Source organism: Erinaceus europaeus, chromosome 11 (genome assembly GCF_950295315.1).
Source record: "Erinaceus europaeus chromosome 11, mEriEur2.1, whole genome shotgun sequence".
Taxonomy (NCBI): domain Eukaryota; kingdom Metazoa; phylum Chordata; class Mammalia; order Eulipotyphla; family Erinaceidae; genus Erinaceus; species Erinaceus europaeus.
Genome location: NC_080172.1, coordinates 68,231,270 through 68,258,296, shown reverse-complemented (window position 1 = coordinate 68,258,296; position 27,027 = coordinate 68,231,270). Strand labels below are relative to the sequence as shown.

General features: G+C 43.6%; 1 protein-coding gene across 1 annotated transcript; it reads left to right on the top strand.

The window, feature by feature from the left end:
• Positions 1–749: 749 nt before the first annotated feature.
• On the top strand, positions 750–27,027 carry SARS1 (seryl-tRNA synthetase 1). Its single transcript, XM_007529324.3, has 11 exons — positions 750–957; positions 8,731–8,801; positions 15,819–15,899; positions 18,509–18,667; positions 19,644–19,787; positions 21,396–21,551; positions 23,957–24,178; positions 24,663–24,792; positions 25,069–25,226; positions 25,973–26,102; positions 26,643–27,027. Exons 1-11 carry the CDS (start codon positions 822–824, stop codon positions 26,798–26,800), a joined length of 1,545 nt encoding a protein of 514 aa, XP_007529386.1. The 5' UTR covers positions 750–821; the 3' UTR covers positions 26,801–27,027.

Sequence of the window (27,027 nt, the reverse complement as noted above, 5' to 3'; positions counted from 1 at the left end):
TTTGTTATTAATAATCTGTTACAAGGTTGTAAGACTACAGTGTATAGTTCCACACTACACCCACCACCAAAGTTCTGTATCCCCACCTTCCCACCTCCCAAAGATAACCATCATAGTTCTTATGTCTTACAGTTTGTTTGCTTCTGTTTTGGATTTTTTTTGTTTGTTTTTATTGTTTGGCAAGTTCATGTAAATCAGTTCTCTAGATCCCACATATGAGTGAAACCATCTGGTAGTTATCTTCTCTTATTTTGCTAAGCATAATCACCTCCAGTTCCAGTCGTTTGAAACAATTACTTTTACAAGACAGTCAAACCCCCTACAAAGGCCGGCAGAGAAGGGGAGAAAGAACAGAGATGGGGCCCGGGTGGTGGTAGTTGAACGCACAGCACATGTTACAATGAGCAAAAGCCTGGGTTGGAGCCCCCAGTCCCCACCTGCAGGGGGAAAGCTTTGCGAGTGGTGTAGCAGGGCTGCAGGTGTCTCTCTGTCTCTCTCCCTACCACCCCCTTTCCTCTAGATTTCTGGCTGTCTCTATCCAATAAGTAAATAAACTAATAAACAAAACACATGGGTGAAGGGGCCAGCCCTTAGTCCAGACCTTCATGTTGCCACGCCCACCACCCCATCCCCTCCCCAGGCCCCGCCTCCAACATATCCACTTCCGGTCCAGAGTGGATGCCCGAACGTTCCCTCCGCGCGCCTGCGCCTGCGCCTGCGCAGGGGCGGCGGACAGGTCAGCACGCCTGCGCACTGCACAGGTCACCGGCTGCTGCGGGCGGCTCCTCACTTCCCTTAGCGCTGGCCCGGGAGAAGGAAAGATGGTGCTGGATCTGGATTTGTTCCGGGTAGATAAAGGAGGGGACCCAGCCCTCATCCGTGAGACCCAGGAGAAGCGTTTCAAAGACCCAGGGCTAGTGGATCAGTTGGTGGAGGCAGACGGCAAGTGGCGACGATGTAAGTAGCCGGATGAGCGGGGTCGTCCCCCTTCGACTCACCCCGTCTTCGTCTCTGGCCTCGTGACTGCGCCAGAGGCCACAGCTCCCACCCCTTGTTAGACCCTGGGTACGGTAGCTCCTGTGTTTTCCTCCGTAGCCCCAGACGTACCCCCCACCCCCGGCACGCGTGCTACAGGGAGTCGCCGGGAAGGACAGGGCGCATGCGCGCCAAGACCTGTCAAGCTCCCTGAGGCAGGGACCGGCTCCGCGGGCAACTGTAGGTCCGACTCTTCATCTTTGGTCACCTCCGGCTTTTTCTCTTTTTGCTTATCTTCAACTAGGCCAAACGGGGCTGCCCCTGTTTTGATAAATTCAGAAGCTCAATCCCGAATCTGAGTCACATCTGCTGCACAAATAAGTCCATTCCGCTCAGGTTGGAATCCTTTTGGAGCTTCAGGGGATGGTCCGGGCTGAAAGCGATAATCCAGAGCTTTAGGAGAAGGTCATTTCCCCTGACCTGCTAGCATATCTTGAAAAACCAACGTAAGGCTTTTTTTGTGGTCGATCAGACATGGTCAGAGAGGTGCGGTGAGACCAGAAAGGACTTGTGGTTATTGAGTTTTGCTTAATGATGATTTTTGTTTTCAATAAAAGATAATGGTAGATCTAGGCTCAACCCTGATATTAATCCTAGCATCTTTCGTGAAGCTAAATAAAATCATAGAACCTTCTTCCTGATCACCTTTGCCTGAGTTAACTGGAGTAGTTACTGATTGGCCGGATGCTGTCAGGCACATGTGATTTCATATTGTCTGATGCAATAAGTCTGCAACCAGCTGTGAGCCAGGTTTATGACAGCACCCCGCAAAGGCAGTCCCTATCCAAGAATACGATGAGTTTCTGTTAGAAAGATTAATTTTCCTAATTGTATACCCAGTACTGGATTCCAAGAGGGTATTTAATTCAAGTTGTCTGTAGATTTTCAGTCATGTAGTGCAGTGATTTGTGAGATCCCACAACTTGAATTAAAATCAGGAGTTTTGAGTAGAAGTGCGATTAAATTAAAATTTTATTTATGTATTCATAAGAGAGAAGTAGAGAAAGAACCAGAGCATCACTCTGGCACATGAGACGCTGAGAATCAAACTCAAGACCCCGTGCTTGAGAGTTCAACAAGCACAATGCCATCCCCCAGGCCACAGTGCAATTCAATTAAATGGAAAGGAAAGCTAGGACACTGCTTTCACCAAATCAGAAGAATTAAGTTTTTATATCAGTGATTACAAAATGACTTGAATGTGTTAGCTCATCACTTGTGTGTGATGTTTACAACTGTGGGAGGTCTGTCCCTTACCCTAGAGTGGTTAGGTGGTCTAGGTATGAGTTCCTCTGTGTGTCCCAGTACTTAGAGTACATATACCTACAGGATATACATGTATACACATATACATGTAACTCCAATGACTAGCACTTCACCTTTCCTTCATAAGGCCTTGACAAAGGTTTAAATCATAAATATCTTACGTGTTTTCCCTTCTGTATGAAAAACATTTTATGCAATTTGTTTTTAGCACATTTGTGGGGGTTTTTTTTTTCCTACCATTCCTTAGTGTTCTCTTTGCAGCCAAGGGAATTAATGATTTTCCCCAAATCATTGGCTATCCCAAGTTTGACACTGACAGATCTTGGATCAGGTTCTTTTATTAAACCTGAACCTGAGATCAGAGACTGGGATTCTTCTGCCATTGACTAAAACAAGGACTTGTAACCCAGAGAGTGCCACACTAAGAACTGAGGTTGTGTTCCCCAACTGCTTCACAAGGCCTATTATGACAGTGAGTTTTCACTCAGCACTCTCAGGTGCTTTAAGCAGGACAACATATAAGGAAACTAACTTTTGCCACAAGATAATTTGATATAAATAAGAATTAAATGCCAAGGACATAAAAGTCTGGACATAAAAATGTCACCAGACTTCCCAAGTTTTTCCCAAGACACTTTTTTTTTAATTGCCACCAGGGTTATCACTGAGACTTGGTACCTGCACAATGAATCCACCCAGTTGCCTTTTTTTTTTTTTAATGTTTTTTATTATTATAATTTTTAAAAATTTTCTTTATTTACTGGATAGAGACAGCCAGAAATCAACAGGGAAGGGGGTGATAGAGAGGGAGAGAGACAGAGAGACACCTGCAACACTGCCTCACCACTTGCAAAGCTTTCCCCCTGCAGGTGGGGACTGAGGGCTCAAACCTGGGTCCTTGTGCACTGTAACATGTGTGCTCAACCAGGTGTGCCACCACCCAGCCCCGTTGCCTTTTTTTTTTTTTCCTTTCTATCTTATTTGATAGGACAGAGAAATTGAGAGGGGAGGAGGAGATAGGGAGAGAGAAAAAGAAACATCTGCAGACCTGCTTCACTGCTTATGAAGCATCCCTGCAGATGGGGGTCAGGGGCTTAACTTGGGTCCTTATGCATGGTGATGCTCAATCAAGTGCATGCTCAACCAGGTGCACCATCTCCCAGCCCCTAGACACGTACTACTAAACACTGGTTTGTATTCATTCATTTTTTTTTTTCTGACATGCTTATTCCAGTGTAGGGACTTGGGTGACTGGAGCCTATTTGGGTACATCAGGGAACAAGGTGGGGATTAACTATGAACAGGATAGCCTCCCACTGAAGGATACACTCACTCACTCATTCACTCACTTTGACTGGGACAGTTGAGACATCACTGGGACAGGGGAAGAAATTGAAGCTCAAGAGGAAACCCTACATAGCTATGAGGAAAACTCCTCACTGACAACAACCCAGACCCAGAATCAAGCCAGTTTTCTCATCAACCTCAAAATGAAGCCACAGTGAAGAAGGAACTTGCTGTGTGCGCCCTTGTCTGCCTGTAGACTTCTAGGGTGCTATTGAGACTGTGCAACATAAGAGTTTGATAAAAGTTGGAGTCAGGGAGTCGGGCTGTAGCGCAGCGGGTTAAGTGCAGGTGGCGCAAAGCACAAGGACCGGCATAAGGATCCCGGTTCGAACCCCGGCTCCCCACCTGCAGGGGAGTCGCTTCACAGTCGGTGAAGCAGGTCTGCAGGTGTCTTTCTCTCCTCCTCTCTGTCTTCCCCTCCTCTCTCCATTTCTCTCTGTCCTATCCAACAACGACAACAACAATAATAACTACAACAATAAAACAACAAGGGCAACAAAAGGGAATAAATAAATAAAAATAAATATTTTTTTTAAATAATAAATAAATAAATAAAAATAAAGTTGGAGTCAAAGCATTATATCAGAGTTTACTACCACTCTTCACTCCAAGAATTAAAACTGATTTTTTTCCCCCCTGAGATTTATTTATTCATTAACACATGTGAGGGGGAGCCAGAATATCACTCTGGCACATTTGACATCCAGGTTCAAACTCAGGACCACATGCCTTTAAGTCTAGTCCTCTAGCCATTAATGATTTCTTCTTTTTAATGCATAGTAATATAATGAGGCCATATCTGAGCATAAGATTAGCATTTGCTCTACTTCCAAAGCCACTAGATTTCCATGTATCTTAAATTTGCTGCTATCTACAGGAATTCTGTCCTCCCAACAGGTGATAATTCTGAATGGGGTTTCTCTTTACAGAGAATTGAAGATGTTATATCCTTTTAACCTTTGATGTACACACCTTGGAGTATCTTTCAATTGCTTTCTGTTTCACCTAGACCCAGACCATTCCTAGGATATATGATCTTGTTATGCAAATCTAGTAATTTCATTACCAGACTTAAGTCTTTTAGTGACATTCATACAGGAAGTGACACAGTGGATAAAGTGTTGAACTCTTTTTTTTCTTTGCCCCCAGGGCTATTGCCGGGGCTTGGTGCCTACACCACGAATCCACTGCTCCTGGAGACCATTTTTTCTCCTTTTGTTGCCCTTGTTGTTCTATTGTTGTTGTGGTTATTATTATTGTTGTTGTTGTTGCTGTCATTGGATAGGACAAAGAGAAATTGAGAGAGGAGGGGAAGACAGGGGGAGAGAAAGATAGACACCTGCAGACCTGCTTCACCGCCTGTGAAGCGACTCCCCTGCAGGTGGGGAGCCAGGGGCTCAAACCCGGTTCCTTAAGCCAGCCCTTGCGCTTTGCGCCACTTGTACTTAACCCGCTGCACTACCGACCTACTCCCAAAGTGTTGAACTCTTAAGCTCAAGGTCCCCAAGTTTGATCCTGTTATTGTGTATGCCAGAGTGATACTTTGATTCTCTCTGCGGTCTTTCTTTCTCTCTATTTAATAAAGTAAATCCTTACCAAAAAATGTAAAGAGGGACCGGGTGGTAACACAGTGGGTTAGGCACACATTGCGCAAAGCGCAAGGACCGGGGTAAGGATCTCGGTTCAAGCCCCCGACTCCCCACCTGCAGGGGGTCATCTCACAAGTGGTGAATCAGGTCTGCAGGTGTCTATCTTTATTTACCCCTCTCTGTCTTCCCCTCCTCTCTCCATTTCTCTGTGTCCTATCTAACAACAATTACATCAATAACAATAATAATAATGATAAAACAAGGGCAACAAAAGGGAAAAAATAGCCTCTGGGAGCAGTGGGTTCGCAGTGCAGGTGCCAAGCCCCAGCGCTAATCCTGGAAAGGAAAAAAAAAAAAAGAATAAATAAAAGATTTAAAAAATGTAAAGAACAGCAAATGAAATAAACTTTAATAGTGTATAAGTACATTACATGACATAATACATTGTATGTAATCAATATAAAATTATACATTATGAGGGAGTCTGGTGGTAGCGCAGCGGGGTTAAGCTCAGGTGGCGCCAAGCGCAAGGACCGAGTAAGGATCCCAGTTCAAGCCCCTGGCTCCCCACCTGCAGGGGAGTCACTTCCCAGGCGATGAAGCAGGTCTGCAGGTGTCTCTTTCCTTCCCCCTTTCTGTCTTCCCCTCCTCTCTCCTTTTCTCTCTGTCCTATCTAACAACGACATCAATAACAACAATAATAATAACTACAACAATAAAACAAGGGCGACAAAAGGGAAAATAAATATTTTTTAAAAAGAATTATACATAATGAGTGCAAAATTGACTTTTTTATGAGAGAATGCAAAAAGCATACTGTTAAGCAGTCCATTGAGTTCCATCCTGTCTTTGTTACACTCATCTATTTGACAAATTTATATCTCCATGTCACCAGCAACCAGACCAAGATCTGAGACATTTGTAATATGCCAGCAGAATGCCTCATGTTCCTTCTCATAATACACCCCTTCCAGAAATAAAGCAATATTTTTCCTTCTGTTACCAGAAATCATGTTTGCCCGATTTAAACTTCATATAAATGAATAGTTGTAGTATACACTGTTGTATGTAGCTCTTTGTCTCAAAATATCTGTAAGAATATTTCATGCTGGGAGTTGGGCGGTAGCGCGGTGGGTTAAGCGCACGTGGTGCAAAGCGCAAGGACTGGCCTAAGGATCCCGGTTCCAGCCCTGGCTCCCCACCTGCAGGGGAGTCGCTTCACAGGCGGTGAAGCAGGTCTGCAGGTGTCTGTCTTTCTCTCCCCCTTTCTGTCTTCTCCTCTCTCCATTTCTCTCTGTCCTATCTAACAATGACATTAACAACAACAACAATTAAAAGACAAGGGCAACAAAAGGGAAAATAAATTAATTAATTAAAAATTTTTAAAAAAGAATATTTCATGCTGTGGTCTGGGAGGTGGCGCAGTAGATAAAGCATTGGATTCTCAAGCACAAGGTCCCGAGTTTGATCCCCGGCAGCACATGTACCAGAGTGGTGTCTGGTTCTTTCTTTCCTGTACTCATGAGTAAATAAATACTTAAAAAAATATTTTCATGTTGGGCTAGGGTTATGCAAAAGGCTTTTATGCCAAGGCTCCAATGTCCCAAGTTCAATTCTGAGCATCACTATAAGCCATAGTTGAGCAGTGCTCTGGTAAAAATAAAATAGGAGGTGGGGCGATAGCGAGCACCTTAAGCGCACATGGCGCGAAGTGCAAGGACGGGAGCAAGGATCCGGTTCAAGTCTCCGGCTCCCCACCTGCAGGGGAGTCACTTAACAGGCGGTGAAGCAGGTCTGCAGCTGTCTTTCTTTCCTCCTTGCTTTCTTCCCCTTCTCTCTCCATTTCTCTCTGTCCTGTTAACAATGACGACATCAGTAAACAACAATAATAACTATAACAACAATAATGGCAACAAAAGGAAAAATAAATAAATATTAAAACAAGTTATAAAAATATAAATAAGTAATTGCATATTGCTGTATATAGCAACGATTGGTTCTTTTTCACTGCTGAACAGTAATATAAGTAATACCAGTTGATTTTCTTGATGGACATTGCATTATTACCATTTTGAGGCTAATATGAATATGGTGTGATGAATGTTGTTATCTTTCAGTCCACATAAACTAATTTCTTTTTTAAAAATTTTTTATATGTATTTTCCCTTTTGTTTCCCTTGTTTTTTATTGTTGTAGTTATTGTTGTTGTTATTGATGTTGTCATTGTTAGATAGGAAAGAGAGAAATGGAGAGAGAAGGGGAAGACGGGGGAGAGAAGGATAGACACATGCAGACCTGCTTCATTTCCTGTGAAGTAACTCCCTTGCAGGTGGGGAGCCCAGGGTTCGAACTGGGATCTTTATGCCAGTCCTTGAGCTTCGTGCCACGTGCACTTAACCCTCTGCACTACCACCAGACTCCCAAACACTAATTTCTTTTGGATATGATCCCAGGATTAGAATTGTTAGGTCATATGGTAGGTGTGAGTTTATATTACCAGATAGATTTCCAAAGTGGTTGTAGTGATTGATGTGTTCCTACCAGCAGTATTTTAAGTATTCCAGTTTTTCTACATCCTTTGCCCTTAATACTCAGTTCTTTTAATTTTGAGTCTTTGTGGCGGATATCAAATGGTACCTTGTGGATTTTTAATTTGCATTTTCGTTGATGACTAGAAATATTAACTTTTTCATCTCCTTGTTAGTATTCGAACAGCTTATTGTAGAATAATGTCTATTCAGATCTGTTGGCCTATTTTATTTGATTGTCTTTGTTGCTCTCAAGTACTGGAGATCAAATCCAGAGCGTTTGTTTGTTCGTTCTACAGCTGAGCCAGCTCCCCAGCTCATTTTTGCTATTTTTATATGTAAACGTTTTTAGGTTTCTTTTTCTTTCTGTTTTTATTTCATAGGACAGAGAAATTGAGAGGAAGGAAAGATAGGGAGAGAGACAGAGACACCTGCAGCCTCTTGTGAGACATCCCCCCTGCAGGTGGGCAGCAGGGGCTCAAACCCAGGTCCTTGTGCACAGTAATGTGTGCACTTAACCAGGTGCGCCACTGCCTTTTGTAGATATGTAAACTTTTAAAACTTAAAAGGAGACGAAGTTTCCTTAGTAAAGTCTTACAGATTTTAGTGTTCGGCCTGTTGAGTTTTACAAATCAGTATTCCTCATCCAGATGACTGCATTTTGGCCTTGAGCTAAGATCAGTCCTAAGGAGCCATCTTCTTACTTATTTTTATTTTTTGGTGTGGCAGGTTTTGCCTTCAGCAAATTTTTTGTGTACATGTTTGTCTGTTGGTTTTAAAATGGAGTTAGAGGGGAAGAAAGCAAGTTACCACAATACCTGCTGTGCATAGTACTCCCATGTGGTCTTGGGGGCTCTAATCCTGGCTCTGTGCATGGGAAAGTGTATGCTATCTTCTTGTCCCAAGATGGAGATACCTTCGTATGTGCATATCTTTGATGTATTCTTTGGTTCTTTATTCTTCAGGCAGATTTCGAGCAGACAACTTGAACAAGCTGAAGAACTTATGTAGCAAGACAATCGGAGAGAAAATGAAGGTAGGAGAACTGAGTGATAATCTTGAGAGTTAAGTAGAGGGATATCCTCTTGGTCTTAATATGTAATTCTTAGTTTAATACCTAATTCTAGGAGGTACTGGATTTCTTTTTTTTTTTTTTTTTTTATTGTTGTTGTATTTATTGTTATTGATGTTGTCATTGTTGGATAGGACAGAGAGAAATGGAGAAAGGAGGGGAAGTCAGAGGGGGGGAGAGAAAGATAGACACTTGCAGACCTGCTTTGCCTGTGAAGCGACTCCTCTGCAGGTGGGGAGCCCAGGGCTCAAACTGGGATCCTTAGGCTGGTCCTTGTGCTTCGCTCCACGTGCGCTTAACTTGCTGCACTACCGCCCAACCCCCAGTACTGAATTTCTTAGCAGAGGGAGAAATTTTGTTTGTACTTTTTAAGCAAGGAAGAGGATAGGAAACAGACATCTCAGAAGTTGGACTGGAGAATTCATCTTCTGTCTTTAGCTTTAGTGTCTTGGGTCTTTCAGACTGCTTTGTCTCCCAGAATAACATTAGTAGTATTTTGTAGACAAGAGGAATTTATTTCTCACAGTTTTGGCATCTGGAAAGTCCAAGATCAAGGCACCAGCACTTCTTGGCAAAGGCCCACTTCCTGGCTCATTGACAGTCTCCTCACTGTGCTCACATGGGAGGAGGAGGGGAACTCTCTCTAGGATGTTGGTTTTTTTTTTTTTTTTCAAATAAGGTCACCACTCCCATTTGTCAAAGTTCTGTCCTCATGACCCCCACCTCCAGTACAACTTTGGGGATCACATTTTTTAATTAGCATAATTTGTGGGGACACAAACATTCATCTATAGCAAAATAAGACTCTTGCCTCATTCATGGTTTCTTCTATTATAATAATAAGAATTTAAATTCCACCACTAACAGTTTTCATTTACTTGGGATCAACCTACAGTGCCAGAAAAAAGTGTGTTTGTTTGTGTGTATGTGTGTGTGTGTGTGTGTCCATCCGTCCAGGGATATCACTGGGTCTCTGTGCCAGCACTACAAATCAACTGCTCCCGGCAGACATTTTTTTCCATTATTATTGAATAGGATAGGATAGAGAGAAATTGAGAGAGGAGGAGGAGGTAGAGGGAGAAAGACACTTGCAGACCTGCTTCACCACTTGTAAAGCGACCCCCCCCCTTGTAAGTGGGGAACTGGGATCTTCGTGTGGGTCTTTGCACTCTACTGTGTGTGTTTAACGAGGTGCGCCATCACCCAGCTTTCCAGAAAAGTTTCTTAATGGCAGATTCAGATTCTTTGTCCCCATGTAGTAAGGCATTTATTTTATTTTATATTTATTTATTTTCCCTTGTTTAACATTGTTGTCATTTTTGATGTCGTCGTTGTTGTTGGATAGGACAGAGAGAAATGGAGAGAGGAGGGGAAGACAGAGAAGGGTAGAGAAATACACCTGCAGACTTGCTTCACCACTTGTGAAGCGACTCCCCTTCAGGTGGGGAGCCAGGGGCTCGAACTGGGATCCTTAAGCTGGCCCTTGTGCTTAGCTCCATGTGCGCTTAACCCGCTGTGCTACTGCTCGACTTCTGTAGTAAGGCTTTTATGAAAGAGCACAGATAGGATAGAGTCTAAATCGTGGGCTATTGGCTCTGTGACTTTAGGGAAATGGATGTTCAAGCTTCAACTTGAAAGTCATTGCACAGTTGCTCTGTGAAATAACAATACACTTCACCTGCAAAACATAATTGTGAGAACTGATGTTTTCAAAAGATGTATTTATTTTCCCTTTTGTTGCCCTTTTTTATTGTTGTCGTAGTTATTGTTATTGATGTCGTCGTTAGATGGGACAGAGAGAAATGGAGAGAGGAGGGGAAGACAAAGGGGGAGAGAAAGGTAGACACCTGCAGACCTGCTTCACCGCTTGTGACTGACTCCCCTGCAGGTGGGGAGCTGGGGACTCAAACTGAGATCGTCACGCTGGTCCTTGCACTTTGCATCATGTGTGCTTAACCCGATGCACTACCACCCAACTCCCCAATTTATTTTATGTTTTCACTTTTACTTTTTTTTTTTTGGCCTCCAGGGTTATTGCTGGGTCTTGGTGCCTGCACTATAAGTCCACTGCTCGTGAAGGCCATTTTTTTCCTATTTTTTATTCGATAGGACAGAGAGAGATTGAGAGAGGAGGGGAAGATAGAAAAGAGGAAAGAAAGATAGACACCTGCAGACTTGCTTCACCGCTTGTGAAGCGACTCCCCTGCAGATGGGGAGCTGGGGTCTTGAACCAGCATCCTTGCCCTGGTCCTTGCGCTTTACTCTACATGCACTTAACCCAGTGTGCTACCACTTGCCCCCCCAAAAAAAAGATTTATTTTATTTATTACATATGAGAGAGTTCCATTTGAAATGGGGGTGGCATGTCGCAGAGATCACTATGATACATTTGTCAATAGAGATAGAACTAAGGTGTCTAACACCAGTGCCCTACCAATTGAGCTATTTCCCACAGTGACTAATTTTCCAGCATAATGCCTGGAGCATTGTAGTTATTCAGCAATTGGGGATAATGATAATAATGACTAGTTACTGGCCTTCATCCAGTCAATCCTTCCTTAGGCTTGAAGAATGTTATGTTTCAGCACAATCCTGCTTTGGTATATAGCATAGCTTTTATTTTGAAATTTTCTTAAATAATATACTTGAATGGCATAAAAAATAAACTAAAATGTAAAAATCTCTCATGTTTAAATTATAAACTAAACCAAAAAAATTCTAAAATTTTGGAGTCTGAATCAAATAAAGAGATTTCCTTGTTCGGATTCAAGTGCCTTATGCTTCATGATAGTATGTGTCCTCTTTGATAGTATTTTGTTACAGTCTCAACTTGAGAATGAAACACTTTTCTTGTGGGACTCATGATGTTAGGTCACTTGCATGTCAGTAGTCCTACAGATATATGCTAATTCAACCATGTACCTGCCCATGTATTGAAGTGACTCACCCAAACCACTCTCATCCCATTGGCACATACCCTTGCTTCCCTGGGGATGGTAGGTTTTATATATAATGCTTACAGTGCTATTAATATTTTTCCTAACTAGTCACTTATCTTTCTATGTATTGTAGCAAATAGAACTCAGAACCTCATGCATAGGAGTGAAGTCCTCTTTGCTAAACTTTTTCCCTGGATCTGTAAAGAAAACATCAAGGAGATGACAAATATCAAGATTTAATATACTGACTTAAAGAATAAATGAAGAAAATATCATTTCCTAATATGTTAGTTGTCTTCAGGGTCTGTAGCATGGTTAGTTTGGTATGTGCTATATAACGAATAGACACTAGTGGAAAAGAGAGAGAGAGAAGAGAGAGAAAAGCAAAAAAAGAGAAGAATTAAGCTGGACGGGGGGGAGGGACTGGAATACTGGTCCAAAATTTAATCACTTGAAAATTCTTGACTCCTTTGAGGCCTCAGGTTCAAACCCCAGCACCACTATAAACCAAAGCTTGTCAGTGCAGGTCTCTTTCATATAAATAGATTAATTAAAATTTTTTTCAAATATATTAAATGAATTGATGCCAAGGCAGATAAATGAATACTTAACCATATATATATATATATATTAATTCAATAATCTAGATGAGGTTGTAATTTCAGAATTTGCTGAAATGAACCTTTTATAATCCTCATGTATTAAAGAATAGGGAAGCTTCCAGTGGGACACAGAACTCTGGTGGTGGAAACTGTATGGAATTGTACCCCTGTTATCTTACAATCTTGTTAGTCACTATTAAATAACTAATTAAAAAAAAAAAGTGAAGGGAGGCCAGGTGGTGGTGCATCTGGTTAAGCACACACATTACAGTGCACAAGGTCCCAGGTTCAAGCCCCTGGCCCCTGCCTGTAGGGGGAAAGCTTCACAAGTGGTGAAGTAGGGCTGCAGGGTGTCTCTCTGTCTTCCTCTCCCCCTCTATCTCCCCACCTCCTCTCAGTTTCTCTCTATCCAATAATAAATAAATAAAAATATTTGAATAAAGGGAAGGAAGAAAGAGAAAGAAGAAGGAAGACAAAAGACAAGAGAAAGAAAACATGGTGCTAGAACCAGTGATGGAATCCTACGGGCATAAAAACAGTCTCCTTTGCTTCTAAATTCTGAGTGAATGTCAGAGAAAGAATCACTGACCCCTGCCCATGTATTCTTGGGGGCATATATACAGATAGTATTTCATAGCAAGAAGACAGAAGTGAGTTTTTTCCTATATAATAACATTCTTTTTTTAAAAACAATAACTTTTGTTGCCCTTGTTTTATTGTTGTTGTTATTGATGTTATTGTTGTAGGATAGGACAGAGAGAAATGGAGAGAGGAGGGGAAGACAGAGAGAGGGAGAGAAAGACACCTGCAGACCTGCTTCACCGCCTGTGAAGCGACTCCCCTGTAGGTGCAGAGCCGGGGGTTCAAACTGGGATCCTTACACCAGTCCTTGCGCTTTGCGCCACCTGCGCTTAACCCGCTGAGCTACCGCCCGACTCCCACAATAACATTTTTTTCAATATTTATTTATTCATTTTCCTTTTTTTTTTTTTTTGCCCTTGTTTTATTGTTGTAGTTATTGTTGTTATTGGTGTCTTCGTTGTTGGATAGGACAGAGAGAAATGGAGAGGAGGGGGAGACAGAGAGTGGGAGAGAAAGACACCTGCAGACCTGCTTCACCACCCATGAAGCGACTCCCAATAACATTTTTATATTCCTTTTCTACTAGCTGCAAGTAATGGTCTCACTTGTTGTCCAGCAGAATAGTTCTTTTTTTTTTTTTTTTTTTGCCTTTTGCACTGGGGATCGGTGCCTGCACCACGAATCCACTGCTCTTGGAGACCATTTTTTCCCCTTTTGTTGGCCTTGTTGTTCTATTATTGTTGTTGTTGGATAGGACAGAGAGAAATGGAGAGAGGAGGAGAGACAGAAAGGCGGAGAGAAAGACACCTGCAGACCTGCTTCACCGCCTGTGAAGCAACTCCCCTGCAGGTAGGGAGCCTGGGGCTTAAACCAGGATCCTTACACTGGTCCTTGCTCTTTGTGCCACATGCGTTTAACCTGCTATGCTACTGCCCGACTCCCAAGAATTTGACTCTTAAAATGATCTTCTTCAGGCCAGCAAGTTAGCTTATCTGGAAGCATGCCTGCTTTACATTACCTGTAACCCAGGTTCAACTGGCCTTACTATATCTGGGGAAGCCTCAATTCTGTGGTTTCCCTCCCTTTGTCTCCCTGTTTCTGTCTCTACCTGATAAGGTTGGCTAGGAACCATGAAACCTTGAAGGTGGGAGAAGACAACTTTCTCCATAACTTTGGGCAAGGATTAGAACCAGTGATTGGGGGAGTTGGGCGGTAGTGCAGTGGGTTAAGCACATGTGGCGTAAAGCACAAGGACCGGCATAAGGATCCTGGTTCGAGCCCCGGCTCCCCACCTGCAGGGGAGCCGCTTCACAAGCGGTGAAGCAGGTCTGCAGGTGTCTTATCTTTCTCTCCCTTTCTCTGTCTTCCCCTCCTCTCTCCATTTCTCTCTGCCCTATTCAACAATGACAACATCAATAAGAACAACAATAATAACTATAATAATATAAAACCAAGGGCAACAAAAGGGAATAAATAAAGATATTTTAAAAAATTTTTTTAATTAAAAAAAAAGGGTAATTTGGCAGAAAAGGCATGGGAAGAAACCAAAAGGGGATAAAGAAAAATCTAACCACAGATACACTCTGGCTATTTATGTTACGCTGCATATGTTGCTTCAAACTTAGTCCCAGGTTTTATGACTTTTTCACTAAGTTTTTGTTATCTGTAGACCAAGATATGGCACAATGGCTCTGATTCTCTCTACATATGTATCAAGTAAATAAAAAAAATGAAGGGGTGGTCCAGGAGGTGGCGCTATGATGAAGCTTTGGACTCTCAAGCACGAGGTCCCAAGATCGATCCCCGGCAGCACATGTGCCAGAGTGATGTGTGGTTCTTTCTCTCTCCTCCTGTCTTTCTCATAAATAAATAAATAAATAAATAATAAAATCTAAAAAAAGATAACCTTAAAAAATTAAGGGGTTAGGTGGTAGCGCAGCAGGTTAAGTGCACATGGTGTAAAGCGCAAGGACCAGCTCAAGGATCCCTGTTTGAGCCCCTTGCTCCCCACCTGCAGGGGGTTTACTTCATAAGTGGTGAATCAGGTCTGCAGCTGTCTATCTTTATTTCCCCCTCACTCTCCCCCTCCTCTCTCCATTTCTATCTGTCCTATCCAACAACAATGACATCAATAACAACAACAATAAACACAACAATGATAAAACAAGGGCAACAAAAGGGGGAAAATAGCCTTCAGGAGTAGTGGATTCATCACTGAACCCCAGCAATAACCCTAAGGCAAAAAAAAATTAGTTGTTTTTCTTGACTTCTTAATCTTCTGTCTGTCATGTCATCCATTTTTCCCATAAATGCTGGAGTTGTGATAAGTGCCCTGCACTAATTCCTGAGCTCCACATAGCTTCTTGTGGGCATCCCACACATTCTAGAGCTAGAGCCCATGACCTTGATAGTTTAATCCATCTGTCCAAGAGCATAAATTAGTTGTCAGAACAAGGCCTCAAAACTTTGACTTCTTACTTCCCACTCTCTTTGGTGTTTTATCTTTTACAGAAAATTGTGCAGAAAGTCCTGGGATTAGTAAATATGCATTAATTCGGTGTGCACATACAAAAACTATATCAGAAAAGAAGAAAAAACTATATCAGGGCTCATAAAATAGCTCACCTGGATAATATACCTACTTTGCCATGCATGAAACCCAGGTTCAAACCTAACCCCCATAGCCCTGGGGGAAACCTCTGTACTGTGATGTGTGTGTGTGTGTGTGTGTAAGTTGGCCTGAAGCAGTAAATCCCTGATGATGATAAAAAACAAAAGAAAATAAAAATAATCCTAAGTCAGACATTTTCTTTATCTAACATGAGTTTTCTTTTTCTTTTTTTTTTTTCCCCCTGCAGAGAAAAGAGCCAGTTGGAGATGATGAGTCCATTCCAGAGAATGCCTTAAATCTCGATGACCTCGCTGCAGACACATTAGCTGTAAGTTTCTGTCCTTCTCTAGGTGGGTTTCCGCTCTGTTAATTCTGTTCTTGGGCAGAAAGTGTCTCTGTGCCAAATAGCAATCTAGCCTCCTTGAACTTCTGCAACTGGGAAATTTCCCCTTCTGTTCTTGGTGTACTCTAGCCTTGAGTATTAGATAGTAGAGATTGATATTGATGGACTGGCAATGTCAAATGTAGGAAAAAGAAGAAGGGGCCAGACAGTGGAATACTCAGTAGAACCCACATGTTACCATACATAAGGACCTGGGTTCAAGCTCCCCATCCCTGCCCTTAAGGGGAAAGCTTCACAAGTAGTAGAACAGCGCTGAAGATATCTGTCTCTCCCTCTCTTTTACTCTCTTTCTTAAATATATGTATTTATTTATTAGGTAGAAACAGACACTGAGAGGGAAGGGGCAGATAGAGACACTTGTAGCCCTGCTTCATAGCTCTTGAAGCTTCCCCCCCCTGCAGGTGGAGAACAGGGGCTTCCACATTGTAACTTGTGCACTCTATTAGGTGCCCCACTATTTGTCCCCCCATTTCTATCCCTTTTTTTTTTCTTTCTTTTCTTTTTCTTTTTTTTTTTTTACTGCTCAGCTCTGGCTTATGATGGTGCAGGGGGTTGAACCTGGGATTTTGGAGCCTCAGGCATGACAATCTCTTTGCATAGTTATTATGCTGTCTACCCCCACTCCATTTCTCTCTTTCTCTATCAGAAAAAGAAGGGGTTGGGCTGGGTGGTGGCACACCTGATTGAGTGCACGTTACAGTGCACAAGGACCTGGGTTCGAGCCCCTGGTTCCCACCTGCAGGGGCAATGCTTCACAAGTGGTGAAGTAGTGCTGCAGGTGTCTCTCTGTCTCCCCCTTCCTCTCAATTTCTGCCTGTCTCTATCAAATAAATAGATTTCTTAAAAAAAGAAAGAAAAGGGGGGAAAAGGTAAAACAGGTGAACAACAACAACAAAAGGAGCTCAACTGTGTTTGGTACGTATGGCTCCATAAAGTCAAAAAATTTTTCAGTATGTTGAGAGAAGACCAGAGCACTGCTCAACTCTGGCCAGAGGTGGTACCAGGGATTGAACCTGCGGCCTCTAGGCCTCTGACATGCAAGTTGTTGTCCTAACAGTCTAAACTGTCTCCTAGACCTCAATTTTGAAGATTCTTTTATTTATTATTTATTTTTTGCCTCCAGGGTTATTGCTGGGATTCAGTGCCTCACTATGAACCCACTGCTCCTGGAGGCCATTTTTCCCATTTTTTGTTATTATTGTTATTGCTGTCATTGTTGTTGGATAGACACCTGCAGACCTGTTTCACAGGTAGTGAGTGAAGCAGGTCTGCAGGTGTCTTGTCTTTCTCTCTCCCTCTCTGTCTTCCCCTTCTTTCTCCATTTCTCTCTGTCCTATCCAACAACAATGACATCAATAGCCACAGCAATGTTGGGCAACAAAAGGGAAAATAAATATGAAAAAAATGTAAAAAAGGAAGTTATGGGACATATATACAGTGGAGTGCTAGTCTGTGTTTTCAAAAGATACTGTTATCATTCGGGACAAAATGAAAGGTGATTTTGTTAAATGAAATAAGTGGTGAAAGACAACTTCTGAATAATTTCACTCATATGTGGAATATTAATAACTAAAGCAAACAAACTTAAAAAAAATGTAGCCAAGCTGGCTTTTGACTTTGTGAGAACTGTGATGATTTGGTGGTGGGGGCTGGAGATAGAACTTTGGTGATGGTGCAGTGACTTACACACACATACAAATGTGAAACTGTACCCTTGAAGTCTTAAAGTTTTTCATACTACTGTTAAATTGCTAATAATGAAAATTACAAAAAGAAATCAGTACAGTTTGAAACATTTGTAATAAGGAGTACAAAATAAACTTGAGACAAGGTCTCTTGCTCCTAGTAAATGTATAGTCTTAGAGAGAACAGTCAAGTACTAAATTGGTTTAGTCAGGAAAGTGGGAAAGCACAAAGTAAGGGAAAGACTCTTAAAAAGAGCAGTAGATTGAAACTCCTGAGACAGATGGGAACTTAAGAGCAGCCAATAGCCCAGGAGGTGGCGCAACGGGTAAAGCATTGGGGTTCACAGGCACTCAGTCCTGGGTTCCCATATGCCATATCTGGCATCCCATATGCTAGAGTGGTCCTCTGGATCTTTTACCCTCTTTCTGTCATTAATAAATAAATCTAGAAATAAAGAAAGTGGATAGAATTTATCCAATTATCTGAGGCACCACAAATGAAAATACCAGTAGGTTTGTAGATTAAGAGTAATTCTCTCCCTGTATGAGACCTTCTTTTTAAGAAGCTTTTGTTTTCAATTTTAATAAGGATTATTTGTTTTCTTTCTCTCTTCTTTAAACCAGAGCACTGCTCAACTCTGGCTTATGGTGGTACTGGCATGAAAGCACAACCACTGTGTTATCTACCTGGTCCCATTCTCAGCATTTAAAATGCATTTAAAATGTTGTACATAGTCAAGTCACAAGGCGGTCGGTCATTAGAGCACAGCAGGGTTAGGGCAGCAGACTCTTACTTCTGTTTTGTCCTTTCCTTACTTTTCTTTTGGTTACTGGTCTGCGGAACTACAGAACTTGAAAGTCTCACAAATCAAAAAAGTCCGGCTCCTCATCGATGAAGCCATCCTGAAATGCGATGCCGAGCGGATACAGCTGGAAGCTGAGCGGTTTGAGAACCTCCGGGAGATTGGGAACCTCCTGCACCCCTCAGTGCCCATCAGCAATGATGAGGTAGGCGTCTGCGCCCCAGCAGGCAGCTGCCTCCCCTCCCTGGCTCTGTTAGGAAGGGGGCGGGGTAGCTGGAGGAGAGTTGAACACTGGTGCTCTCAGTACAACAGGCCTGTGTCAGAAGCAGACTCTTTGTATATTCTCTCAGCCCACCAATTGAGAATTGAAAGAGTCAGATCCTTGCCTGATTGGGAACTAGCAGAGACGACAGGTAGGAAAGAGCAGGCTGCCGGCATAGAAATCTCTTCTAAATCAGGCTGCTGTCCTCCATAGTGTGTTGCCCCGGGTAGCAGTGAGTCTTGTGGGAGGGATCTGCTAAATCAACCTCACCCCTCACCCACACCCTGCTGAGAAGCTGCAGGTTGAAGGGAAATCTGCATGATAAAAGTTTCCTGCTGAGTGGGAGCTTCCCCAGCACAAAGCTGCTCTGAGCCCAGCCTTTGTTCCCTGACACCCCAGCCATGGCAGGGCCCATCTGTGCCTCTTTCATTCATTCCCTGGTGAACATTAAACTCTGCTGGCTGGGGTGGCAGACTCAGAGGTCAGGGCCCTCAGCCCAGCTTCATGTGGCCCCCTGGGACCAATGAGAGCCTGGGGGGGGGGGGGGAATCTACATTCTCTTCTGTACCCGAGGCAATGTGGATTGTCTGAAGTTGTCTTTGTGCAGGATCTTCAAGAAGTCATTTAAAAGGATAAAACGGAAAGGGGGGAAAAGTAATAGAACTATGTCAAGTTTTGAGAGTACAGTCACTTCTAGGAATTCGTAAATTATTATTTCTCTGCTGAGCACAAATTCTCTAGCAAATTCCCTCCTAGTCTCTGTACACAGTGACAGAGTACACAAAGAATTAAGAGTTTGAGATTAAGTTAATCCATGGCTTCACAAAACTCTCTCGGTCATTCTAGGAATGGGGCTTGGAAAGGTGGGCATTGTGGAATGCAGAGACTGTATCTTCCTCTCTGGGTCTTCTTTCCTTAGGATGCAGACAACAAAGTAGAGAGGATTTGGGGCGATTGTACAGTCAGAAAGAAGTATTCTCATGTGGACCTGGTGGTGATGGTAGATGGCTTTGAAGGTGAAAAGGGGGCCGTGGTAGCTGGGAGTCGAGGATACTTTCTGAAGGTAAGACTTGGGAACCAGTGAAGATGGTGTTATAAGCAGGAACTTTGTGGCGGGGTGTGTGTGTGTGTGTGTGTGTGTGTGTGTGTGTGTGTGTGTGTGTGTGTGTGTGTGTGTGTGTGTGTGTAGAAAACATAACCTGCTTAAAGAGACCCACAACTCCACCACTTACACTCCTACTTTTGCTGCACACATACTGGCAATTAGATGTAGTTCCCTTTCTGAGATAGGAGAGTACTTATCAGCATCCCCTAGAACAAAAGCCTCTAAGTGATCCTCTATAGTGAGGGTGTTTTGCATTGAATCAGAACAGTCCTGATTTAAGGAGATCGGTGTAATTGAACAGTCAGACAAGTAACAAAGAGTCACAGTTCACTCTGATGGGTTTTTGTGGGCAGAGGAAAGTGACCCAGGCAGGCTGAGACAGAGGATAGATGAATGCAGGGAGAAAACAGGAAAAATAATCTTGGAAATTATTGTACATAATACACACACGTAGGTATGTTCCACATACAAAGATGAGTTCGTTTTTTTACAATTAGCACAAGGAGACTTTCCCATGCACCCTGGATGAGTAATTCGTTTTCCTAGTTTTGTTATTTTAAAGAAAATTATTTTAGGGGTGGGGGTGACAGCATAATGGTTATGCAGACAGACTCTCATGCCTGAGGCTCCTAAGTCCCAGGTTCAGTCCCCCACACCACCATAAGCCAGAGCTGAGCAGTGCTCTGGTGTTTGTTTCTCTGTGTGTCTCTCTCTCTGCATCTCTCTCAAAAATAAAAAAATTAATAAAAAAATTTTAAAAAGAAAATTATTTTAGCTGTGAATCTGATTCTTAGGTTGGGCATTAAGAAAGAGTCCCACGGGGCCAGGTGGTGACGCACCTAGTTGAGTGCATATGTTACAGTGCGCAAGGACCCAGGTTCAAGCCTCTATCTCCTCTCTCCCTTGTTAATAAATAAATCATATGGGGCGCCAGGCAGTGGTATACTTGGTTAAGCGCACATGTTACCATGAGCCATGAGCCAGGACCTGGGTTCAAGTCCCCATTCTTATCTCCCCTCCCCTTTTAGTTTCTTTATGTCCTCTTACTAAAGAAAAAAGAAAAAAATGGCCGTCAGGAGCAGTGGGTACACTATGCAGGCACCAAGCCCCAGTAATAACTGTGGTGGCAATAATAATAATAGGAATAAATAAGTCACTTGGGCTGATAAAATAACTCACTTGGATAGTTGGTTGCTTTGCCATGTGCACAGCCCAAGTTTGAGCCCAGCCCTACCACACTGAAGGAAGTTTTGGTGCTGTGGTCTCTTTCATTCTGCCTACCTCTCTGTCTCTGTCCAAAAATGATAACAATAAATTAAGAAACTGAAAGATAAATCAACCATGAAAAATAAAAGTCAACCGAGAGTAGTGAAGTCCCAGTGACAACAAAAGCAAAAAAAGAAGCAATCTGCTGAGAGAGTTGTGGGGGTCGAAGGTCTTTGCCAACCTCCTGTGTGCCCCTGGGTGGTCATATTCTCTTACCCCCACTGCCTCTCAGTATAAACTCCAGCAGGGGGAGCACCATGGTGAGAGGCCAGTCACATAGCTCTTTCTCTGCTCCTTTAGGGGGTTCTGGTATTCCTGGAACAGGCACTCATCCAGTATGCCCTTCGAACCTTGGGAAGTCGGGGCTATACTCCCATTTACACCCCGTTTTTCATGAGGAAGGAGGTCATGCAGGAGGTTGCACAGCTCAGCCAGTTTGATGAAGAGCTTTATAAGGTGAGTAACCAGCCATGACAGCGTGGCTGAACCGACTTCTTATATTATGGAGGTTAACACTGATGATAACAAGCAGTGCTGTCCAGCAGAACTTCCTGTATCTGTGGCTATTGAATGTTCATTATACCTAAGATGTCACATTTTAATAGACTATTGGCCACCATATGGAACTGCAGAGACATAGAGATTGTTTTGTCCTGTTACTCCCCACTCTCTCACATGACCTCCAGAATCTGTGTTTGTCTAAACAGGCACTGTGAGCTTAACTCACATGGACTTTTGTCTGTGCTATCTCTGAAATAGTTTCCTTTCTATCCCATCCCTATTACTGATTCCCCCCAGTTTCTGCTACCCAGAACTTTGGTTTGCTGGTGACTTCCTCTTGCATGGTATTGGCTCCAACTAAGACCTTTCAGCATAAACTCCCAGCACAGGCTGCGGATTTATACCAAGAAATCTCTACACCTTTTATAAAGTGAAAGAGGCACGCAGGGAAAGGGAGAGAAAAGGGGGAGGGAGAGTAACCAGTTGTTGCATAGAATGAATGAGCCAGGAGTCCACCTCAGCTTTAATAAGCAGTGACTTGGGGCAGGTTCTTTACTGCTGTGCTGCTCAGAATACCAGGCCATAGTGAGGAAAGGAGCCCACACCAGAATGTAAATCAGTGCACCACTTCTTTCATCAGTAAAGCCTCACTGTCAAAAACAAGCGCAGCTCTGAAAGCTTAGAAAAGAAACACTTGGGAGTCGGGCGGTAGTGCAGCAGGTTAAGCGCACATGGCGTGAAGCGCAAAGACCAGTATAAGGATCCGGGTTTGAGCCCCTGGCTCCCCACCTGCAGGGGAGTCACTTCACAGGCGGTGAAGCAGGTCTGTAGGTATCTTGTCTTTCTCTCTCTGTCTTCCCCTCCTCTCTCCATTTCTCTCTGTCCTATCCAACAATGACATCAATAACTACAACAATAAGACAACAAGGGCAACAAAAGGGAATATATATATATATATATATATATATATATATATATATATATATATAACTTGTATTGAGTGCTTGCACAAAAGGAAATTACAGAAGAGACTAGGCTTCCTCTGTCCTCCAGCTCCTAACCCTCGACTAGAGGCTTCCACAAGGCAGGAGGTGTTAACTTGGGATGATTGTGACTTCCTCTTGGGCCCTTCCTCAGACACAGAACATCTCCAGGAGAGCTGGAGGATTTAAGTTGAAGTCCAGAAGACCATTCTTACAGGTGTAGCACCCCTAGCGTGTGCCCCATACTTGGAATTTCTGATGTCTCCACATCAGAGTTCAAGTTGCACTTTGTCGCTCTCCTTCAAGACTGTCTGGTTCAAAGAGGACGACTTTGTTTTTATTATCTGTTTTCTTTATTATTATTATTAAGAAGGAGTTTATTTATTTTCCCTTTTATTGCCCTTGCTTTTTAATTGTTGTAGTTATTATTGATGTCACTGTTGTTGGATAGGACAGAGAGAAATGGAAAGAGGAGAGGAAGACAGGGAGAGAAAGAGAGACACCTGCAGACCTGCTTCACTACTTGTGAAGCAACTTCCCTGCAGGTGGGGAGTCAGGGGCTCGAACAGGTATTCTTATGCCAGTCCTTGCGCTTTAACCTGCTGCACCACCGCCCAACTCCCTATCTGTTTTCTTCTAAGACCCATCTGGGAGTAAGACAGCTGCCTCTGGGCTCATCTGATTTAACTTATGATAGAGGAAAGTTTAATATTGAGAACTATTTCTGTCTTTTTCATCTCAACCAAGATTGAATAATCACTAATAGAGCTTATAAGGCTGTCTTGCAGGTGACACCTGGGGGAACCTTAAATAGGAGATTGTGAGAAATACTAGGTAACAGGCTGCCTGTGTTTCTAGCATCCTCTATCTTTTATCTACTTGCTTCTTGGATTCGTACAGAGGGAGAATCACTTCTCTCCATAGTGAGACATTTCAGATGCCACTTCTTGCCTATAAAAGCTTGAGCTCATCATTTTCAGGAGCAGGGCTACTCAATAGAGCTTTCTGTAGTAATGGTGTTTTGTTTTTACCAGAGCACTGCTCAGCAGTGGCTTAGGATGGTGCCTGGATTGAACCTGGAACGTCAGAGCCTTGAACATGAATGTCTTTTTGCAAAACCATTATTCTGTCTCTTCCATCCTGAAATAATGGAAATGTTCTGTCTGTGTGATTCAACATGGTAGCCACTACTCACAAGTGGCTCTTTTCTTTCTTTCCTTTTCCTTTTTTTGTGAAAGATCGAGATCATAGCACTGCTCACTCATAGGCATTGGCTAAAGAAAACTCGTGTTGTCCTATCATCCCTGGCTGGTTTCCTACTTCAAGTTGGATCCCAGCCCCATCACTCGTAACCAGTAAAGGTCCTTCACCCTGCAGGTGATTGGCAAAGGCAGTGAGAAGTCTGATGACAGCTCCTATGATGAAAAATACCTGATTGCCACGTCGGAGCAACCCATTGCTGCCCTGCACCGGGATGAGTGGCTTCGGCCAGAGGACTTGCCCATCAAGTATGCCGGCCTGTCCACCTGCTTTCGCCAGGAGGTGGGCTCTCATGGCCGTGATACCCGGGGCATCTTTCGGGTCCACCAGTTTGAGAAGGTGAGTAGGCACCTTCCCAGGGTGATCAGGAGAGGAAGGATCTGTGTTGTTCCAGCCCATTCTGGCTCCATTCTTTTCCTCTCATTGTCTCCATTGATAAGAAGCACATGATGGAGGGACCCTAAACACAGACCCCAGAACCATGCTGCCTGTGTCCCCATGTCAGCTCCACTATCACTAGCTCTGTCACCTGGACAAGCTACTTTAGTCTGTCCATACTCAAGTTTCCTCCTCTGGAGAGAAGGAAGATGATAATAGTACCTGGCTCCTTAGGCCTGTGAGAATCCAGCTACTACTTTGGAGTAGTATCTGCCATGCACGTGCTGAGCTCCCTCCCTCATAAGTATTGCTTGTGCCAGGGGCTCAGCTTGGCTTCGTTCCCAGCAGTGGAGGAATAGGCCTTCACAGCAGAGATACACACTTTGTCCCTTTAGTTTGTTCACCAGGTCCCATTGCCACCATCTGCTCCGGTCCCTCTTTGCAGATTGAACAGTTTGTGTACTCATCACCACACGACAATAAGTCATGGGAGATGTTTGAAGAGATGATTTCTACTGCCGAGGAGTTCTACCAGTCTCTGGGGATCCCTTACCACATTGTGAATATTGTCTCAGGTATGAAACCCCCTGTGGTGTCCCCCACCCCACCCCCAAACTCTCACAACATGAGCGAGCAGCCACACAAAGAAATAGCTCACAAGCCAGTTAATTGCTGATGTTAATTAAAACATCGCACACTACTCACTTGGGAGTTACTTGCTGATAAGAATATCTGGGTGTGATTTCACTTCTGAGGAGAATATGTGAATTAAAGAATTCTTTGGGCTTGCCAAGGGCTGGCCTCCTGAATTACCACCCTCCTTCATGAATTCTAGGGGGTTTTGCTTACAGGTTCTTTGAATCATGCTGCCAGTAAGAAGCTTGACCTGGAGGCCTGGTTTCCGGGCTCCGGAGCCTTCCGTGAGTTAGTCTCCTGTTCGAACTGCACAGACTACCAGGCTCGCCGCCTGCGAATCCGATATGGGCAAACCAAGAAGATGATGGACAAGGTAACCCATGGGAAGGCGGGAGGCAGGGTCTTCTGTGCAGAGTACAGGGCTTATTTCTCGGGGCGGGGTGGAGGGGGGATAGTTTTCTAGCATCCTGAGAAAATCTGAGTGTTTCAGTCTAGACCAGACAAGGAATCTGAAAATTCCCTGAATCAGGGCCAGCAACATAGCTTGCTTAGATAGTGCACTAATTTGCCGTGTGTGTGATCCAGGTTCGAGCCCAGCCCCCAACACATTGAAAGAAGCTTCAGTGTTAAACGGTCTCTCTCTTTGCCTCTGCCTCTGGAACAATGAACTTAGAAATCTGAGTCTTAACACTAGTCTGCAAAGTGACTGTACTGCTTCTCCTCAGGGCTTTGTTTTCCTTAACCCAAGATCAGAGTGCTCTCCATTTGCCCACACAGAGCAAGTCAGAGGCAATGTCTACCTTCTCATCCAAAAAGCCTCTCTCTTCAAACCCTGTCTTTAGGTTGTAATCTTTTCCAAATCTAGAATTCAGGGGAAAAAAAAAAAAACCCTGAAAGGATTTTGTTCTCCCTCAAAGGGCCTGCCTTCCCCCTCAAATACGGGTACCTCCTGCTGTTCATGGAGACAGTAGGAATCAGCTGTTGCCCAATTTAACTGGTAGTGCCCATGCATGACTTTGACTTGGCTGGCTGCAGTTAGAGGTGGGGGTCTGGCTGAATGAATGGAAGACCAGCTGACCGTGAGGTTTAACTACTCCTTCTGGGATCTTGTCTTCACAGGTAGAGTTTGTGCACATGCTCAATGCGACTATGTGTGCCACTACACGCACCATCTGTGCCATCCTGGAGAACTACCAGACAGAGAAGGGCATCATCGTGCCCGAGAAGTTGAAGGAGTTTATGCCTCCAGGTGAGACTCTGAGCCCAGCTCACGTTTTGTCCTCTTCTCTGTCTTCATGCACTGAACAGCAGACCACTTTCCGAACTGACCAGATTTCCTTTTTCTATTATTATTATTATTACTATTTTAATTTATAAGATTTTATTTATTTATGAATGAGAAAGATAGGAGGAGAAAGAGAGAAAGAACCAGGTGTCACTCTGGTACATGTGCTGCCGGGAATTGAACTCAAGACCTGCTTGAGAGTCCAAGGCTTTATCACTCACTATTCTATCTCCCAGATCACCTGATCAGATTTCCTTACTCAAACCCAGTCCCCCCACAAACTTGGCCTATTCTTAGGTGCTAACCAATGCTGGGACAAGGCTGAGAGTAGCCAGTATAGATAGATGGAATGCTCTGCTGAAATGCAGCTGAGGCAGAAATGGAAACAGTGTCCCCCCTTTGTCCAAAGGGATGTTGTCTTGGGGAACTAACTGCACAGAGGTTTTGGGGCTCTGAAGCCTAAGAAGCCATCGGTCACTTACCTGGTTGGCTCGTCCCCTCCAGGTCTCCAAGAACTGATCCCGTTTGTGAAGCCTGCACCCATCGACCAGGAGCCATCAAAGAAACAGAAGAAACAGCATGAGGGCAGCAAGAAGAAAGGGGCGACAAGAGATAGCGCTCTGGAAAGCCAGCTGCGGAGCATGGAGGTCACCGATTCCTGAAGAGTCTTTCCAGCCTGGCAAGCTTTCATCCTGTCAGTGGGATCTCAGTGCTTGTCCACAGGCAGGGAAGCCAGGGGTTCATTCATCATCCACCCCCTCTGACTGTTAGCTAAAGGGGGGAGTGTCTGCCATATATAATGCCATGTTCCCATCTCTCCGCATGGGCATAGGAGCCAATCACTGATGACTGATGCAGCCATGTAATAAAGTATCTCTGGGGAAAGCTA